This window comes from Microtus oregoni, unplaced genomic scaffold (assembly GCF_018167655.1).
Source record: "Microtus oregoni isolate MIOR12 unplaced genomic scaffold, Mior012 000023F_ref0000262, whole genome shotgun sequence".
In the NCBI taxonomy this organism is placed as follows: Eukaryota; Metazoa; Chordata; class Mammalia; order Rodentia; family Cricetidae; genus Microtus; species Microtus oregoni.
The window spans coordinates 29,450,243-29,466,634 of NW_024543082.1; the positions used below are offsets into that span (position 1 = coordinate 29,450,243).

The 16,392-nt window shown below is 44.6% G+C and overlaps 1 protein-coding gene across 1 annotated transcript in view; it reads left to right on the forward strand.

Moving 5' to 3' along the window:
• Positions 1-15,837, forward strand: part of Prdm15 (PR/SET domain 15) — a 71,385-nt gene extending 55,548 nt beyond the window's left edge. The window contains exons 21-25 of the mRNA XM_041673384.1: positions 196-371; positions 1,989-2,069; positions 3,441-3,650; positions 4,567-5,007; positions 15,733-15,837. Coding sequence (XP_041529318.1) covers positions 196-371; positions 1,989-2,069; positions 3,441-3,650; positions 4,567-5,007; positions 15,733-15,786 — 962 coding nt within the window. The 3' untranslated portion in view covers positions 15,787-15,837. The remainder of the gene's footprint in view (positions 1-195; positions 372-1,988; positions 2,070-3,440; positions 3,651-4,566; positions 5,008-15,732) is intronic.
• The last annotated feature ends 555 nt before the right edge of the window (positions 15,838-16,392 follow it).

Here is a 16,392-nt window from a genome sequence, read left to right on the forward strand (position 1 = left end):
TGTGTATTCTTCAAGGACGAAGGCCAGTGGTTCCTGCTAGTCTTAGGCATTGGTGTCCAACTGGTCTGCCCAGGTGACGGCTCTCTAGAGGAGCAGAGGGAATGGCAGGTGCTTAGCTTGGGAGATGACTTAAGCATTAATGGCTGTCTGCTGACTTGCATTTCTCTTTTCTACCCCACTTATTTGTGTGCGAAGTGGGCAAGCAGTGGACTTGTTCCGTGTGTGACAAGAAGTACGTCACAGAGTACATGCTGCAGAAACATGTCCAGCTCACCCACGACAAGGTGGAAGCACAGAGCTGTCAGCTGTGTGGCACCAAGGTGTCTACCCGGGCCTCCATGAGCAGACATATGCGGCGCAAGCACCCTGAGGTCAGCCTGGGACTTATTCCCATCTCTCCATAGCATAGCCTGGCCCCACCGAGGGACTGGAGTACCTGTTCTGCTCTGAGACCCTTTGTCCTGGTGCAGTGTGAGTTTAAGGTCGAGCCCTGGTCTTATGTCGAAACTATATCATCTTTTTTTTTTTTTTTCCTTCCTAAGGCAGGTCATGTGTAGCCCAGACTGGCCTAGAACTCACTATATATCTGAGTAACGTTTTGAACTTGAGGTCCTTCTACCACTTCTCTGAGTGCTGGGACTGCAGACATGCTTCACCACATGCAGGTTTATGTGGTTCTGAACCTTGAACCCAGGGCTTCAGAATGCTAGGCAGGTACTTAGTCAGCTGAGCCCCAGCCCAACCATCTTCTCATGACAACAAAACTAGACAAATAGTTAGTTACTAGACCCCTAAGAAGAGAGACTTTCTGAGCACAAGGGTCTGAGCAGGGAAGCTCTTGGGATTTCTGTAGGTTTGGGGCGGGGGGGGGGGGTGGGTGTAAACTGAACACCTTTGTGAGCTGTATTCCCTTTAACAGATACAGACTTAGTGTCAGCTGTAACAACCATTCAGTAGGAAAACCCAGTGTGTAGGGAAAGAGAATTCATGGGAGAAGAAATTCATACAAGTATAAGAAACACCAGGAAGACTTCTACTTTTCTCTGGGTCCCTGGAGTGGTGATGTAAGCAGGAGACACAGTCCTCAGAGCCCATTCGTGTTCTGCTGGCTCAAGCATGGTTCAGAAAAGGGCACAGAATGGGCTTTTGTCTAGAGGTCCAAAGATGGAGCTCCCTGACACCCCCACGAACCCCTACAACGAATAGTGTACATTTTTCCACTTTAGATTTAAGGGGCCATTGGGGTGAGGTCAGATGTGTAGCCTTCCCCAGTCCTACAGTTTCTCTACACCTTGTTTCTTTGGCCGCTCACCTTTCTTACACCTTCCCAGTGCATTCATTTCCTCCCTGTGCTTGTGTCTATTGCCTTACGTAGGACTTAGTCACCAGTTACGTGACTGTAAGCGGCTGACTAGTGTTGCTCGCCATGGTGGGAGGCTGTTTGGGCTCATAGGACAGGTCATGGAGTGAGTGTTGCATGCGAAGGACCCTTGTGAGTGGGGCTGAGAAAGGAAAGGCAGGACTAGGCGGACATGCACATAGCTGCATGCCTTAGGCTAAAGGCTACAATGTTAGACCCACAATAACCTCCATTGGTGGTTCCTGTAGGACAGACTTATTGCTCTGTGTCTTAGCTCACTGAGAGCACGTGTCATGTAGGCTACAGAAGGAGGATGTAGCCTCCATCTAAGGACAGGAGCCACAAGATAACACACAGGTACCAGGTGTCCCCACCAGGCCAGACAGCAGTGTAGAGACTTGAGATGGGGGTCAGAACACAGGGTTCGGGCATACTCTGGAGAGCATTTTAGAAATAGTTTCAGAGTCAGACCTGACCCTAGGAGTCAGAAGCAGAGGTGAGTTTGTCAGTTAGCTGCTGGTCTCTGACAGCAGTGGCCCTTGCACAGTGAATCATGCTCCTAGTGCATGATCAGGAAAGCCATTGGGTGGCCATAGCAACCCTGTACACTGCCCTCTGCCCCTTTCAGGTCCTCGCTGTGCGGATTGACGATCTGGACCACCTCCCTGAGACCACCACCATCGATGCCTCCTCCATTGGCATTGTCCAGGTGAGCAGCACAGAACGTACGCAGAGGGCTGGGGTGTGAAGGGAGCAGATTTCACATGTAGGAACAGACTCTAGACACGCACCATTGACCACGCCTTACACATCAGCACAGTCTCACTGGGATTTGGTTGGCATTTATTATGATTAAATTATCTTAAGCAAAATTAACAATGTTAGGCAAACAGAGAATTTTTTCCTTTTTAGACAGGACCTTGCTATGTGTACCTGGCTAGCCTGGAGCTCTATGTAGACCACACTGGCCTTGAACTCACAGAGCTCCACCTGCCTCTGCTTCCCCGGTGCTGGGATTAAAATGTGTACCACCATACCAGGCCAAATCTAGATTTTAAAGGAACTTTTACTCAATTCTTTTTTTTTTTTTTTGAGATAGGATCTCATATAGTCTAGGTTGATCTTGAGCCTGCTGTATAGCAAAGACTAGCCTTGAACTCCTGCCTCTGCCTCTCAAGTGCTAAAATCCCAGGCATATGCACCATCTTGTCTGGATATACTGAATATTTTTATGGCACTTTTTTATTTTTAGTCACAGAGTACGTTACACTGTGTTTAGGATGTCTGTACCCAAGTGCTTTGACTTGAGTGATGAGTGTCCTATAAGTTCAGGTGGCCATGTCTTATGGAATGGATAGAATTCACATCTAGCCCCTCTGTGAGCTGTTTATGTGCTTGGCAATTCACATGTGAGGGTGGGTGCACCCCTCGTGGTCCCGACTTCTTTGCTCATGTTCTCCCTCCTTCTGCTCCTCATTGGGACCCTGGGAGCTCAGTCCAGTGCTCCAGTGTGGGTCTCTGTCTCTATCTCCATCCATCACCAGATGAAGGTTCTATGATGATATGCAAGATATTCATCAGTATTGCTATAGGATAGGGTCATTTCAGGTTCCCTATCCTCAGCTGCCCAAGGAACTAACTGGGGATCTCGGCTTGGGCACCTGGGAGCCACTCTAGGTTCAAGTCTCTTGCCAACCCTAAGGTGGCTCCCTTAACTAAGAATTGTGCTTCCGTGCTCCCCTATCCAACCTTCCTTTATCCCAATTCTCCTTTTTCCCCAAGTTCCCCCCATCCTCCCCTTCTCCCTTTTCTCTCCCCATCTCCCCTTACCCCCATGCCTGCATGGTTTTAATCAAGTGTTTACGTCCAGTGTCGTTCCTGCTGTGGATAGTGGCTCACAAGCCCTTTCTTTGAGCTGAACTCCCCTCAAGGGAAATACTTCTCCTCTAACGATGTTTCTGTTTGAACACAAAATAGCCACTTCCTGTGACAGCTTGATGCCGTGGGTTGTAAAGGAGTGAATGATCCATCCAGACGTAGCCCACTGTCGTGGTGGTTACTAACGCCAATCTCCTTACAGCCTGCACTGGGCCTGGAGCAGGAGGAGCTGGCAGAAGGGAAACATGGGAAGGCTGCCAAGCGCAGCCACAAGAGAAAGCAGAAACCAGATGAGGAGGCCGGGGCTCCAGTGCCCGAGGACACTACCTTCAGCGAATACCCCGAAAAGGAGCCAGAGTTCACAGGCAGTGTGGGTGATGAGACAAATTCTGCTGTGCAGAGTATCCAACAGGTTGGTTGGTGCCTTTGTGTATGAGGTGACAGCCACCTCTGCAGGGGCAGCTCCTCTGGGTATGTGGGTGTGCACCATGGTTCCAGCTCTCACTTTCCATGTAGGCATTGTCTCGTGAAGCTGTGCCCCCTGTGGCCTCCTGACCATACATGCCGTGTCAATAACAGCGTGACACGTTAGCAGTTCCCAATTGGGTGCCCCAGGGGGCCTGTCAAGGAGCAGGAACTGGACGCCGCGAGCCACTGAGCTGGCCTCTCTGTGCAGTCTCTGCTTTGCTTATCTTCTGTCCCTTTGTCTGTGTGACCCCACTTCTGCCTCGTATTTGTGGGTGGTGAGTCTGCAGTAAGCTGGATTGCGTCCGTCTCGCCTTTCAGCACTAGGTATGAGGAAGCCACAGCTGTGGCGCCTCCATAGCTACGCAGGTTTTACTGGGCCACAAGACAGGCAGGTCAGAGGGTAGATGAAGGTAAAGTGTTGGCTTCCTGGATTTTCAGACTTGCTTTACTCGCTATATTGTGATCTGACTCTTGCCTCTGCTGCTGCACCTGGCTTTCATGTTGGTACTGGGGTAGCATGCAGGTCCTCATGAATCAGCAGCCAGCACTTTGTCAACTGAACCGTCCTCCTCAACTCTGGGCACACTTCACTCTTTGTTCTGGCCAGTGACATTCATTTGATTTTCCCATCCCAGCATTGCCTCTGAGAACTTTCCAAATTTCCTTTCTCTTTTCCACTGGTATAATTCTCCTAGGACGCTGTGTTCTGCTTTTCCCAGTGGAGGCCTTGCTTTAGCTCTTCTGCCTGAGCATGCAATTCCATCACACACCGTGACCTCCAGCAGGAAGGTACTGTGGGGTGTTCTGCCTTCTTTTTTCAGAAATAATTCATTGTCTCTTTTTCTATGTGACTCTTGCAGGTGGTGGTGACCCTAGGGGACCCCAATGTGACTACTCCATCGAGCTCTGTTGGCCTGACCAACATCACCGTGACCCCCATCACCACTACAGCTGGGACTCAGTTTACCAGTCTACAGCCAGTGGCTGTCGGACACCTTACCAACCCTGAACGCCAGCTACAGCTGGACAACTCCATCCTGACTGTGACCTTTGACACAGTCAGTGGCTCCGCCATGTTGCACAACCGCCAAAATGATGTCCAGATCCACCCACAGCCAGAAGCCTCAAACCCTCAGTCAGTGGCCCACTTCATCAACCTTACCACACTGGTGAACTCCATCACACCCCTGGGGAACCAACTTAGTGAGCAGCATCCACTCACATGGCGGGCCGTGCCCCAGACGGACGTGTTACAGCCACCACAGGCTCCTGCAGCCCCGCCACAGGCAGTGCAACCCCAGGTACAAAATGAACAGCAACAGATGTACAGCTACTGATCATGCAGCTGCAGAGCTGGCTGAGCTTCAGGGAGGGCTCTGCAGCCTAGAGGTTTATTTGCTGGGTACCAAACAGGAAGAGTATGTACATGACAGGATCACTGAGGTTGGGCTAGCATTGCAAAGTTACCACCTCAGCTGGTGACATGGCCTTTGACCGGCAGGAGCTTAAAGCACTCTGGAGTTACACCATGTGCTTCCCCTAGGTGGTGCTGTCTGGCCAGACCACAGTGTCACCCTCAGAGGTCTGCAGTTGTCATGGGGCTCAGGGACACAGCAGGGTCCTAGAAGTAGGTGTGATATCCCTAGGACCAGGGAGATTTGATCTGTTTTCTTTAGCACTCCAGTGATAATACAGAAACATGGGTAGCCTTCTCAGGCAGCACACAGAAGTAAACCCAGGTTTCTCTTTGCTCCTGAATTCACAAGCAGGGACAAAGAAGTCAAGTAGTTCTTCCTCTGAAGTCTCAATTTGTTTGTCACAGGGCTGTGACCTGAGGCCTTGTATGAGAAGTTTCATGACCTTCATGGGAGGTCCCTAGGTCAGGCACAAAAAGCATCTTGGGAACAGTCTGTTCATTTTATTTCATAACCACTTTATGTATTATGGCCCTCTTGTGGCCAATATTGATTTATTTTAATATGATAAAGTCGTTTGCACTGTAGGGTGTTGGTCCCTGTCTTGTGCACAGGTGCCTTGTGTGAGGGCACACACAGTTGTGTGCAAAGTGAACCCTCATGCTCAGATCCTAATGCTCCTCAGAGCCATCTCAGGACTCTGCCATCCAAACATACGTATTACATTGCAGCTTAGCCACACCCCTGAATGGAGGATGGGGAGTGAACTCACGTTTTCTTTCTGTGTAAGCCTTAATTCCAAAGGTGTTTATGTCTGACTACCAATTTCCTATGAAATGGAGGAGTTCAGCTCTACAGGAGAGAAGTGTAGCTAGTGATTTAAGAAACCCAGTGAAGGTAAGCTGGCCTCACCCAGCTCTGGGGGAGACATGGCAGCACCTGTACTATCCCGAGCGATAGATCAGGTTGTCATCATGGTGTCCACAGTCCCAGCACAGGGACGCAAAGAGACAAGGTTAGAGGAGAGGAGTCTGGTCTTGCTCTTCTTACCAGTTTTTAATATCATACAAAAGAAGAGGTTGAAGACAAACTTGCCTTACTTTGTCCTTGGTCCAGTGTTTCCTAGTTATAGCCGGATGTGGGCAGCTGCCCTGCAGAGACCCTGGCAGCTAACCAGCAGGGCAAAGGAAACTGCAGTCAGCCTGGTGTCAGACGAGATGCTACTCTCTCAGCATCTCCTTCCAGAGAGCAAGCTTTGAGGATAGGGCTAGAGCTTGTGTTATACAGTTGGAGCCTAAGGAAGAGATGTCACTCAGACAGGTCCTGCTGGTCTGTGGATTACTTGGCCCACACCCTCTCCATCCACACAGGCCAGTCTCACCTCTCAGTTGTTGGTGTGGTGGGAGATTCTTGAACTGCTTAATTTATGAGTTATTTTATGTTATTTATGTGTGTAATTAACTGCTTTGTATACAGTACCCTTATCAGATGAACTTGGGCGAAGGGTAAACTGTTTTCTAAAATATTGCCTTCATTTTCCAAATAAATATAACTAGTGTAGGAAGCTACGGAAGCAGTGGGCAGTCCACAGTTCCTCTTTGCCTCTACAGCCTCTCAAAGATGAACAAGCTGAGCCCAAACGACCATTGAGCTTAGTCAGACACTTACTAACATTTGGCTTTTATTCTCTTCCCTATGAAATAAACACTTTTGAAATCACATTTTTATTTTATAAAGAGGTGTTTTTGTGCCTCCAGTCAGGCTGTCAAATCCTGTTGAAAGACAGAGCTTAGGTTGTGTAGTCTCCCCTGCTGCCACTGTTTACACACACGGAGGCACCTGCTTCTGCTGTAGTAAGCAGGAGCTCAGATAAAACCAGCTTTGTGACACATGGTCTTACCAGAGTCACTGACTGGGGCAAGCAGGTTGTCTTAGCATGGTTACAGCTACTCTGCAGACTGAACTGTAAAACAAAGGCATCTCCTCCACACTCCAGCTGCCCCACATACATCATAAACATGGTTGGTTGGTGAGAACTCTTTTTTTTTTTTTTAAACTGGTTTAAGGTGGGCAGGTGCATAGTTATGTGTTCAATAAGCCCTGTGACTGTCTGGGTTCACATAAATAAATGTATAATGGGAATTTGCTTAAACCTTGTGAATGGTAATGTTGTAGGGTCACATGTCATGACAGGATAAAACTCACAGTTGGAGCACAGGGCTCCACCCTCTAGGGTGGTGTTAGCAAGTGATATGGTCTCAGGAAAAGGGTCTGTACCGTGAAAGCCCTCTGCAGAATGCCCTCGTGGAAGGCAGATCTTTTGTCCTTCACACCATTCTCATTCAGTATACAGAGTCGGAGGTAGCACCTGGGGCTCACATAGGTTTTGAGGGCCGTGAAGACCATTCTGCAACTCGACGGGTGTTTCATGTCACATCTGTTTGTATGATGGTGAATAAAGGTGCTGTGACCTGTGTTTTTCAATTGCTGGCCCTCTGCTCTCCTGCCCGTGAAGAAGCTGTGCCTGGTAACCGTTGAGAATGGCTTTAATTCCTGTTGTGGGTGATGTTCTCATTTCCCTGCAGGCCTGAGAATATGTTTGGACCATTTGAAATACTCTGAGATACTGAGTGTTGGAAACTTCCCCAAGAGTTACAGATGGCAACAGAGAAAGTACATATGAGCTTCTTTGTAAAGCTGAGATCAGAAGATGGGCACCAGGCAAAGCTTTTCCGTGGGCCTATGGTCTCAGATGGTCCCTTACTGATACTGATCAAATATTAGATGGTGTGTTCTAATTTGTCCCTGTGGGTTTTATGTTTGTTTTGAGGCAGAGTCTCATGTAGCCCAGGCTGGCTTTAAACTCTGAACCTTCAGTCCCCCTGTGTGTACCTCCATATACTATAATTACAGGCAGCACCACCATATCAAGCTCTTTTTTAAAGCCGTGAAATGCCTTTATTTTCAGTCCTCTAAGGAGCTGAACCGTCAGGACTACATTTCACGTATCTTAGCATCTGGTAGCAGGTAGCTCCCCTGCTGGTAAGACTTGTGGATCCAAGCCTGTATATCCCTTTACATTCAGAGCAGACTTTGGATATACCAGTAGGAGAGATAAGGAAGCCTGTATTATTTCCACAGCTGACGCACTAGCACCATGAGGTACCACATGGTACATCTGAAGATACCTGACAGAACTTAAAGGAGGGCTTACCTGAGCTCCCGGTTTCACATGACACAGTCCCTCTTGTCAGAGAAGGTTGGGTGGCCGGAGCAGCTCCTTCTGTAGTGTTAGGAACTTATGATAGTAGTTTTTCCCATGAGTCTGTGGGAGACTGCAGATTTGAACCGTAGCATTTGTGTTCCTGGTCCCCTTCCACTCTTGACTACCTCATAAATGCAACTACATTCAACTATCAGAGTCCCGGATCTTCACAACTTCACTGTTGCAAAGTGTCTACTGAGATTCAAGGCAGCCTCTTTGATATGAAAGAGTAAAGCTGCATTGTAACAGGTCTTTCTCTGTCCCCCAACCAGCTCCCAATAACGACACAGATCCGTCATTAATTATAAAAGCTTGGCCTTAGCTTGGACCGAATTACCTGGGAGATAAGATAGCAAGGACATACCAGACCAGAGGGTAAATGTTGGCCCCTGTAGCCCCATATCTAGCATCTGGGGCTTACGAAGACATTGCCTGTGTGCCAGTGGCTAGAACAGCTCCTTCTTTATTTGCAGTTTCACCCAGCCAGTACCTGTGGCTCTTCTGGGAGGATATCTTGTTTTCTTGGAATCTCCAACATCCAGGTCTCTCCATTGAAACTGAGATTTCATCTTCACAGATTTCTTGCTTGGGAACTCCCTGAAGGAAACATAGTCCTGCTATGCATTGCTTGACTCCCTTGCTTTCCTTTTTATTATTATTTTTTATTTATTTATTTATTTTTTTTTTACCAATTTAAAACCAGTAGCACGCCGGGTGGTGGTGGCACACGCCTTTAGTCCCAGAACTCGGGAGGCAGAGAGAGGCGGATCTCTGTGAGTTCGAGGCCAACCTGGTCTACAAAGGGAGTTCCAGGACAGGCTCCAAAGCTACAGAGAAACCCTGTCTCGAAAAACAAAACAACAACAACAAAAAAAAAAAAACAGTAGCACGAGGTGTGTTCCCTTGAACTATGACTACAGAAGCCTCTGAGTACTGTGTACCTTAGCTGTTGGGGGGCTGTGGATACTTAATACACAAATCTTTACATGCATATCTATTAATTCTCGTTCCACATACAATGAAAACTAGACCCCAAAGAAAAAGAATGAACTGGGTCATTAGCTTCTCTCACCTGTTTCTGTATGACTTGAGTACATCAGGCACCCCAGATCTGCAATGACAGGTTAAAATGAACATGCTGGTCTGGCTGAAAGCAGCCTTCCATCTAAGCCTTGCATCCCATTCCCATTTCAGGGACTGACTCTCCTGAGACTGAACCCTGGAAACATGGGAGTGCATAAGCTGCCTCAGACCCCAGCAACTTGCTCCTCCCTGCTGACATGCTCACTCTCTCACTTCCACGAACACATGGGTGAGAGTACCCTTTGCCGCAGCACAGACCCACTTGTGTCTCCAGAGGCTCCTTGAAGAAAACAGGCTTCGAAACCCAAGAACTGCTTGTTTAGGCATAGCTTGTTTCACGCAGGTGGGATTTGAATCCATCCCAACACTGGTAGTTGTTCACTTGTATGAAGCCTGGAGCTTAGCTCGCAGATAGACCCTTCCTTTCAGAAGGAAATGGAGCTGCTGGCCAGGCTAGGAGCTACTTCTAATATACCATGGGTAGAACATTATGATATAGATCCATCTTGGATATTGCAGTCACAGGAAACCCGATACAGTGGCATTTCAAATGTATTTTAATAAATACTGTCTGAAAATCTGAGTAAACAGTCCCACTGGTCAGCCTTACAGACCAGATTCTGGTAACACACACCTTTAATCTCAGTAGCCACCCTAGTTGCCATAGAGATTGGGTGGCACATGCCTTTAATCCCGGTGGTGCACACCTTTGATCCCAGCCCTAGAGAGGGATATAAGATGGGGCAAGACAGCTCTCAGAGACGATCTCGTTCTGAGATTCTGGAAGGCAGGATCACCATTTCAGACTGAGGTCAAGGTAAAAGCCAGTGGCTGGCTGTTTTGCTTTTCAGATCTTCAGCTCAAACCCCAGTTTCTGACCCGGAGTTTTTATTAATCGTGCTTCAGTGCAGGATCTGTGTTTTGCTGTTCTTCATTGGATTAAAGACTGACCTATCCCCACACAGACCTTGCCCTCTAGCCACTGTCCTCACACTCAGACAGCAGTGCGGCCCTTTATTCATTCAATGTACAGCTGAGCTCCTAGCATCATCTTAGACCAAGACCTATTTCCTACATGACATCCTGAGTGGTGTACATGGAGACTGCGTGTTCATTACTAACCACCCAAGACGTAACTAATCACGCAGAAACTGTATTAATGACAACACTGTTTGGCCAATGACTCCAGCTTATTCCTAGCTAGCTCTTATATCTTAAACAAACACATTTCTATTCATCTGGCACAAGGCTGTGGCTTACTAGTAAGGGTCTGGCATCTTTCTCCTTGAGCAGCTACATGGCATCATCTTTGACTCTGCCTACTTTCTTTATTTCTGTTTGGATTTCCTGACTGGCTTTACTAAACCATTGGCCAAAACAATTTCTTTAATAACCAGTGGTAATAAAAACATATTCATAGCATATAGAGGGGAATCCCAAATTATCTCCCCTTTTATGTCTATAGAAAAAAGAAAGTTTTAACTTTAACATAGTAAAATTAAATATAACAAAACAGAACTAGTTACCTAGGCCAAAGCAGACCTGAGGCAGCAAACTCCACAGGAGCAGGACTGAGCCAGTGAATCATAAACACTTTCAGTAATGTAGCAAAATACAAGATTAACTCAAAAAATCAGTAGCCCTCCTGTACACAGATGATAAATGGGCTGAGAAAGAAATCAGAGAAACATCACCCTTCACAATAGCCACAAATAGAATAAAATATCTCAAAGTAACTCTAACCAAACAAGTGGCAGAATTGTATGACAAGGGGCTGGAGAGATGGCTCAGTGGTTAAGAGCATTGCCTACTCTTCCAAAGGTCCTGAGTTCAATTCCCAGCAACCACATGGTGGCTCACAACCATTTGTAATGAGGTCTGGTGCCCTCTTCTGGCCTGACATACACACAGACAGAATATTGTATATATAACAAATAAATAAATAAATATTTTTAAAAAAAGAATTGTATGACAAGAACTTTAAATCTTTGAAGAAAGAAATTGAAGAAGACACCAGAAAGTAGAAAGATCTCCCATGCTCTTGGGTAGGTAGAATTAACATAGTAAAAATGGCAATCTTAACAAAAGCCATCTATAGATTCAATGCAATGCCCATCAAAATCCCAGCATAATTCTTCACAGACCTCAATAGAATGGTACTCAACTTCATATGGAAAAGCAAAAAACCCAAGATGGCCAAAACAATCCTGAACAATAGAAGAATTTCTGGAGGCATCACAGTCCCTGACTTCAAACACTACGACAGAGCTACAGTACTGAAAACAGTCTGGTATTGACATAAAAACAGACAGGATGACCAATGGAACAGAATTAAAGACCGAGGTATTAATTCACATACTTTCGAACACCTGATTTTGACAAAGAAGAAAAAAAAATATCAAATGGGGCAGGAGAGATGGCTCAGAGGGTAAGACCACTGATTGTTCTTCCAGAGGCCCTGAGTTCAATTCCCAGCAACCACCTGATGGCTCACAACCATCTGTAAAGAAATCTGGTGCCCTCTTCTGTCCTACAGGCACACATGCAGACAGAACACTGTAAACAAAATAAATCTTTTAAAAAAATCAAATGGAAAAAAGAAAGCATATTCAACAAGTGGTGCTGGCATAACTGGATATGAACATGTAGAAGAATGAAAATAGATCCATATTTATCACCTTGCACAAACTCAAGTCCAAATGGATCAAAGACTTAAACATAAAGCTAGTCACATTGATCCTCATAGAAGAAAAATTGGGAAGTACACTTGAATGCATTGGCACAGGAGGCCACTTCCTAAATATAACTCCAGTAGTACAGACACTGAGAGAAACAATTAATAAATGGGACCTTCTGAAACTGAAAAACTTCTGTAAAGCAAAGGACATGGTCAACAAGACAAAATGACAGCCTACAGAATGGGAAAAGATCTTCACTAACCCTACATCAGACAGAGGTCTGAGCTCCAAAATATACAAAGAACTCAAGAAATTGGTCATCAAAAGAACAAATAATCCAATAGAACAATGTACAGACCTATACAGAGAACTCTCAACAGAGGAATCTAAAATGGCTGAAAGACACTTAAGTAAATTCTCAACATCCTTAGTCATCAGAGAAATGCAAATCAAAATAACTCTGAGATTCCTTCTTAGACCGGTAAGAATGGCCAAGAAAGATCAAAAACACTGATGACATCTTATGCTGGAGAGGTTGTAGGGTAGAGGGAACACTTCTGCATTGCTGGTGGGAAAGCAAGCTGGTACGGCCCCTTTGTATCAGTATGGTGATTTCTCAGAAAACTAGGAAACAACCTTCCTCAAGACTCAGCAATACCACTTGGGTATATATCCAAAGGATGGTCAACCATGCCACAAGGCCATGTGCTCAACTATGTTCATAGCAGCATTGTTTGTCATAGCCAGAACATGGAAAAACCTAAGTTCCTCTAAACCAAAGAATGAATAAGAAAAATATGGTACATTTACACAGTGGAATACTACACAGCAGAAAAAATAATGACATTGTAATTTGCAGACAAATGGATGGAGCTAGAAAACATCATTTTGAGTGAGGTAACCCAGACTCAGAAAGACAATTACCATATGTACTCACTCATAAGTGGTTTTTAAATATAAAGCAAAGAAAATCAGCCTACAAATCACAATCCCAGAAAACCTAGACAACAATGAGGACTCTAAGAGAGACATACATGGAGCTAATCTACATAGAAAGTAGAAAAAGACAAGATCTCCTGAGTAAATTGGGAGGATGGGGACCATGGGAGAGGGTTGAAGAGTAGGGGAGAGGAAGGGAGGGGAGCAGAGAAAAATGTAAAGCTCAATAAAAATAAAAAAAAGTTGAGTTCTTCAAGATCTCACATCAACATTTAAAGGAGACCATAAGTATGAAGACACAGGCTTTTGACAACTGTTTTAATAAGGAAATAGATGAATAAAGTATGTTCAAAGTTAATAAATACATATAACAAAACAGGTATCAAGCAAGAATTATAGTTACAATATTTAGTCCATTTACATTTGGAAAATTAAGGAAAATATTTTATCATTTGTCCTATCTTTGTGAGTCTAAAGTTTCATCATATCTAATTTATCTTTTATCATACTAAGGAAACTTATAACTATCTGTCTTCAACTTTTCAAAGACCCCAGAAGGATATAATGTTATCTAAGTAAACAAGAAGTGCATTGTAATCACCTTCCAAAACTCTAGAATTGACAGAGACATCTTGCTACTTGGATAGTCATCCAAAGTTCTTCTGTAACATTTGGGCATCCATCTTCAGCCTACAGGACCATAGTATCTTGCAGACTTTTTCATGAAGCAGGAAATTTCAAAGACTGTTTTTCCTATATTGGCAGTTTGTCAGTCATTTTCTTCTGTGTCCTGAAGAATGTCTGGCAGACTCTTTCATTAGGCAGGAACCTTAAAAGGCTGTCTCACCTTCTTTAGGCAAGTTCAGCAATCACTTTTCTGTGGGTCCTGCAAGTACAGTTTATACAGCAAACCATCAAGCAGTTCAAGCAAGAGCAGTTTCTTGCCCAAATGGCTAACAAACTCCATAAGGAGCCTCTTTGATGCCCATTGTCTCTTGAAGTAGATTGGTACTACCAGGAGATGTGCCTCATTGTCATAAAAAGTCTAAGTTCTTAAAACGTTTTAAATGCCATATTCTGTAGGTCTTTGAAGTGTTGAAGATTATTGGTCTAACTGAAATATATCTCTGTATATCTAGAAAACCTAACTAATATGACTACAAGTTTGACTATTATAAATGACTACCTATTAATCTGCAAATTTTAATTATATATTACATTTTTTAATTTCTATACAAAGAATACCTTAATCAAGGGCAGAAATATACATAAAACAAAATTGACCTTAAATTTGTTTCAATAAACCAAGATCCATACCAATGCAAAGTATTCATCTCTATAACATATCCCCCTTTAAATGTAAACAAACATTTATAAACAATCATTTATGGAATTTGGGAGTTGTTCTTTAGACAACTTCCTGCCGATTGGGGGCACTGTTAATCAGGTCTGTCATGGGATATCCTGTGTGGTAGGTCCATCTCAGCCAGCAGTCCTGAAGCTGTCATGGATTTTGGACCATCTGTGCCATTGCTTCAGGGCGTCTTGTTTGATCAAACCATATTAGCCAGTAAGAAATTCACAGCTTTCTTTCCACTGTGGAAACAAAAGCAGAACCTCTCTTCCAAACAACATATTCTTCTTTTGTTTTATTTTGTTTTGTGTTGTTTTTCGAGACAGTGTTTCTCTGTTGCTTTGGAGCCTGTCCTGGAACTCGCTCTTGTAGAGCAGGCTGGCCTTGAACTCACAAAGATCTGCCTGCCTCTGCCTCCAGAATGCTAGGATTAAAGGTGTGTACCACCACTGCCCAGCCCAAACACCATATTCTTAGACTCAAATTTTGAAGTCAAGATAACTTTAAAATATGTATGTTGGTTAAGCTGAGCAGCCTATACAATGAAATGTCCCTCTATACTTATCTTATTCACAGTAAAACAATTCAAAGAAAACAAAATAATATATATAATCCAGATTCTCTGTATATTTTCCATCTTTACATGGCTTATTTTTCTTTATTCTTTTAATCTATGACTATCTATACTCTCTTTTAAAGACTTTGTTTTATTTTTTTAAAACCTTTTATAACTGTGTATAATCTTTTTCTTCTTTCTCTCAAGCCTATGTATATTTTTTAAACACTATGACTCGTTCAGAGGTTCATTTCTGTCTGAATCTGTCTTTGTTGCTTACCTGTAATCATTTTCTGACTAGGAGCGCTTTCAAAATGGTAAGCAGGTTGTTTGCAGCAGCCCTGGATGCTGGCTTTGTCTCACAGCCTTTCAATATGGCAGAGGTACCTTTACCACCAGCTCTGGGACCCCAGGGTGGGAGCCGTCTTCACCACCTCTACTCTGGGAAGCAGTTGGCTCATGCTGCCACCAAGTAACTTGCAACATGCTGCCCACAAACCCCATTCAATTGTTTGGCCTCCTGAAAGAGCCAGAGCTGTTCCTGCAACAAGCACAAACCAGGAAGCCTTCTTAAAGGAGCCATGCAGTTTTTGTTGCTACCACTGAGTTAGGAAACCTTCTCTTAAAGGAATTGTGCTTCTGCTAGCTTCTAGCAAACAGAGCCTACCTGACAAAATGCTACTACCATAAAGCTGTGCTTAACTCTGTTTTGTTTTGTTTTTGTTTTTGTTTCTAGAATTCCTTTCCAAGCTCTCTCAGGATTTATGTGGATATAGCTGGCCCACACTGATGCACCATTATGTGAGTGGAGACTGATCATTTCTTCCTGGCTGCCCAAGACCCAAATAATCACACAGAAACTGTATTAATTACAACACTGGCCAATGACTCTAGTGTATTCTTCACTAGCTCTTACATCTTAAATTAACCCATTTCTATCAATCTGTTTATTGGCACACAGCCGTGGCTTACTAGTAAGGGTCTGGCAAATTTCTCCATTGGCAGCTTCATGGTATTTCTTTGATTCCACCTTTTCTCTCTATATCTCTGTTCACATTTCCTGCCTGGCTTTACTCTACTAAGCCATTAGCCAAAAGAGCTTCTTTAATAACCAATGGTGATAAAACATATTCATAGCATACAGAGGGGAATCCCACATCATTGTGGTTTTGGAAATGACCAGGTTTGCCCATCTTTCCACATTCCCCTAGTTCATATCTTCAGCTGTCACCTCCAGAAATCCATCAAGTTCCTCATTCTTCCCCAGACGCTTTATCACTGTGTTGTCCGTGGCACTCAAAAATGGTTTGTTCCATTATGGCCCCTACAACCAAGACCAGTACCTCCTGTGAGGCCCTCAGTGCTGTGTGACCACCATCAGATCCCCCAGACCCCA